Here is a 3265-nt window from a genome sequence, read left to right on the forward strand (position 1 = left end):
AAGAATACATAAATTGGAAGGGAAGATATTGATCTTCTAATCCAATCCCCTTCCCAGTGCAGGGATCCACTAATCATCCCTGAAGGTGGTCATCTTTGTTCTGCTTTCAGCTGCAATAGACAACAGGTCCACCTTTTTTATGTGACAGCTCTTTACACCACTGTACTCATCAATGTTCTGTATAGACCAACTCCATTAATTCTTCCTTAGAGGGGTTGATTTCAAACCCCTGCCATTCTCTTTTAAAATGCAAGGTCTGGAATTAAACTCAGTACATGGTATTCCAAGTGTGATTTAACCAGAGCATAATACAATGGAACTATTATCGTTATGATCTGAATTACATGCTCCCATTAATGCAGTCCCAGTCTAACTGGCCTTTCTAGACTATTTACCTAGATCTTTGTTAATTTGCATTAAAATAGAAGATAATTTCAAAATGATCAGTTGAGAAATTCTGAAGATATATTGTTAAAGCAGTGGTTAGAATGCAGTACTGCAGGCTACTTCTGCTGACTGCCGTCTGCCTGCAATTTCCACTGGCTCAAGGTTGACTCAGCCTTCCATCCTTCTGAGGTCGGTAAAATGAGGACCCAGATTGTTGGGGGCAATATGCTGACTCTGTAAAACCACTCAGAGAGAGCTGTAAAGCACTGTGAAGCGGTATATTAGTCTAAGTGCTATTGTTATTAAAATTGTATCTATACTTTTTGTTCTGCTAATAAGTTTAGCATGTAAAATTAAAAAAATTGGGCAACAAAGATAATTTGAAATGTTTTACTCCATCTTATTTCCAAAGCTTTGTTCAAAATGAGTAAGCAAATGGGCACCACAACTGACAGTGATAATTGCTGGCAACCTGATTACAATTCTTCCAACACAATCTCGACATTTTTAAATAATTCCCCCACTTTTAAGAATGCACTGATCACAAAGATTCAGAAAAAGTTTTGAATCCATAGAGAGTAGAAGCCCATTTCTCCTTTTTTTTAGAACTAAAGGCAAAGATTCCCTTAAATCAGAGATCTGCACACATCACAAAACCAAAACACCATTCCCTTACCATAAAGATCTTCATGGCTATCAAGGCGCTGGTTATCCCCTACTACGATATAGAGAGGCACACGCAGTTCTGGGAGAGCTTGGGTGTAGCGGTATGTTTGTGATTGACACCTCACATGATGAGATGCTTCCTCTTCGCTTTCTTCCAGGGATGCTGGAACAAAAATCGGGGCTCCTTCCACTTCCAATACACAGAAGACTGTTGCTGGATCCTAAGGGAGGGAGGGAGGGTACAACAGGGCTCTGCACACATCATCTGTTCTTCCCAATTTTCTCCCAAAAGTTAGCCTACCTTTAATCCCATATTCCTAGGAGTCACAGACATCCTTCCAATATTCAGAATTCTTTAAGGGAGGAGAGCTTTAGCATATTTCACTTTGTCTAGGCCAGGGGTAGGCAACCTCGGCTCTTTTATGACTCATGGACTTCAACTCCCAGAATTCCTGAGTCAGCTATGAAGTCCATGAGTCATAAAAGAGCCGAGGTTGCCTACCCCTGGTCTAGGCATTCCAAAGCAGAGGACTTTCTCTAAACCTCCCCTTTTCACCCTTCCGCCTCTTCTGAGGACTCTGATTTACCTTGCTTATTGCTAAGTGCAGATTCCAGGCCACCAGATTGATTGGCATTTCCACATTGACAGGAATCAGGGGGACTTCTCCATCCCCTCCCACACTGGGACATGCAGCTCGACCCCGAGGTTCTCCCTGGGATTCTTCAACCAGTGCCTAGGAGAAATGGACAGATTAGGTGCAGCTTCAGGCTTTGTGTTCTTTCCCGCCCATTTGTTCTGGAAAGCTAGGAGACCCATGCTCCGAAGTATACATTACTCACCTTGTGATTGTAGACAAGCCCCTCTCCATTTGGGCAGGGCCCTTCAGAGACACAGAGATGACTAGATGGACACCAGTGGCACATCCAGGGGCTGTCTATACATGTTCCACATCTATTGGGAGAAAGGAGGATCAAAGAAAAACTACCTTTAACTAAGATTATGTGAGATCAGCAAGGTAGGAAAAGCTTGGCTGCTGGAATTCTTTTCAACCTCTTAACTTAGGGCACTGGTGGCGAACCTATGGCACACGTGCCAGAGGCGGTACTCGGAGCCCTCTCTGTGGGCACACGCGCCATTGCCCCATTCCTGCCTCCCCTCACGCCCCCTCCTCACCAGCAGCCCCCCCCAGAGGAGAGTCGCCCCTGGGCAGGGCCTGTGCAGAGCAGCGCAGCCAAGGACATGGCAGCCGGGCAGCAGGGACAAGACTCCGTCCTCATGCCCCGTCACGTGCAAATCATGCTGTGGGGTGTGGGCAGAGGACGTGGCCGCCATGGTGTTGCAGGGCTGCCTGGGCGATCTGCTGCGGAGGGCCATGGAGGCGGTGGGTGGCCCTGCAGGTGGGCGGGGCAGGGACAGAGTGGGGGGGCGGGGGTGGAGCGGGGAGGGCAGAGCAGGGGTGGGACAGTTTTGGGGCACTCGGTCTCTAAAAGGTTTGCCATCACTGACTTAGGGTTTCTCAACCACAGCAATTTGAAGATGTGTGGATTCAACTCCCAGAATTCCCTAGCGAGCATTTTCAACTTGCCAAGGTTGAGAAGCACTGACCTAGCTCTACTCTGGCTTGGGTGCTTGGGAAGAAGAGGGAAGGAGGCTTAGCATGGAGAAATCAGCAGCATTCCAAACAGAGATTAATCCAGCCCATTTTTAACCTGATTTTTCCTCTTGTCATAGCAACTTTGGTAATATTCTGTTCACTTCTAGGAAACATATCCTGCTGATGGTCAGAATTTCAATCTCCTAACCTTTTCAATACCCGACTGAGCTGGAAAGAAATAGGGGTGTTTATTCTCTTAAAAAAAACTCAGCCTGCTGAGAAGAACTTCTCATCTGTCTTTTTCTTAAATAAGTAGGTTTCTCATATTTAGAGCAAGCAGCAAAGTAATTCAAAGATTGAACCTTTGACCCCAGAAGTAGCTGAGGAAGATGCTACTGGTGAGAGGGGAAGGGCTTCATGTTCTAGGGTGCGTCTTTGTACGAACATGACATTTTTGTCATCAGGATGAATTATGAAAGATGAGAAATATAGATGTAGCAATAGCAACAGCACTTAAGACTTATATACCGCTTCATAGTGCTTTACAGCCCTCTCTAAGTAGTTTACAGAGTCAGCATATTGTCCCCAACAATCTGAGTCCTCATTTTACCGACGCG

At 45.7% G+C, this 3265-nt stretch overlaps 1 protein-coding gene across 1 annotated transcript in view; it reads right to left on the reverse strand.

Annotated features, from left to right (window-relative positions):
• Nucleotides 1-3265, reverse strand: part of PLXNB3 (plexin B3) — a 55723-nt gene that overhangs the window by 32453 nt on the left and 20005 nt on the right. The window contains exons 9-11 of the mRNA XM_015815108.1: nt 1894-2005; nt 1641-1787; nt 1064-1274 (exon numbers count right to left, since the gene is read on the reverse strand). Of these exons, the coding sequence (XP_015670594.1) occupies nt 1064-1274; nt 1641-1787; nt 1894-2005 (470 nt within the window). The remainder of the gene's footprint in view (nt 1-1063; nt 1275-1640; nt 1788-1893; nt 2006-3265) is intronic.

This window comes from Protobothrops mucrosquamatus, unplaced genomic scaffold (genome assembly GCF_001527695.2).
Source record: "Protobothrops mucrosquamatus isolate PMUCROS unplaced genomic scaffold, P.Mucros_1.0 scaffold315, whole genome shotgun sequence".
Lineage (NCBI taxonomy): Eukaryota > Metazoa > Chordata > Lepidosauria > Squamata > Viperidae > Protobothrops > Protobothrops mucrosquamatus.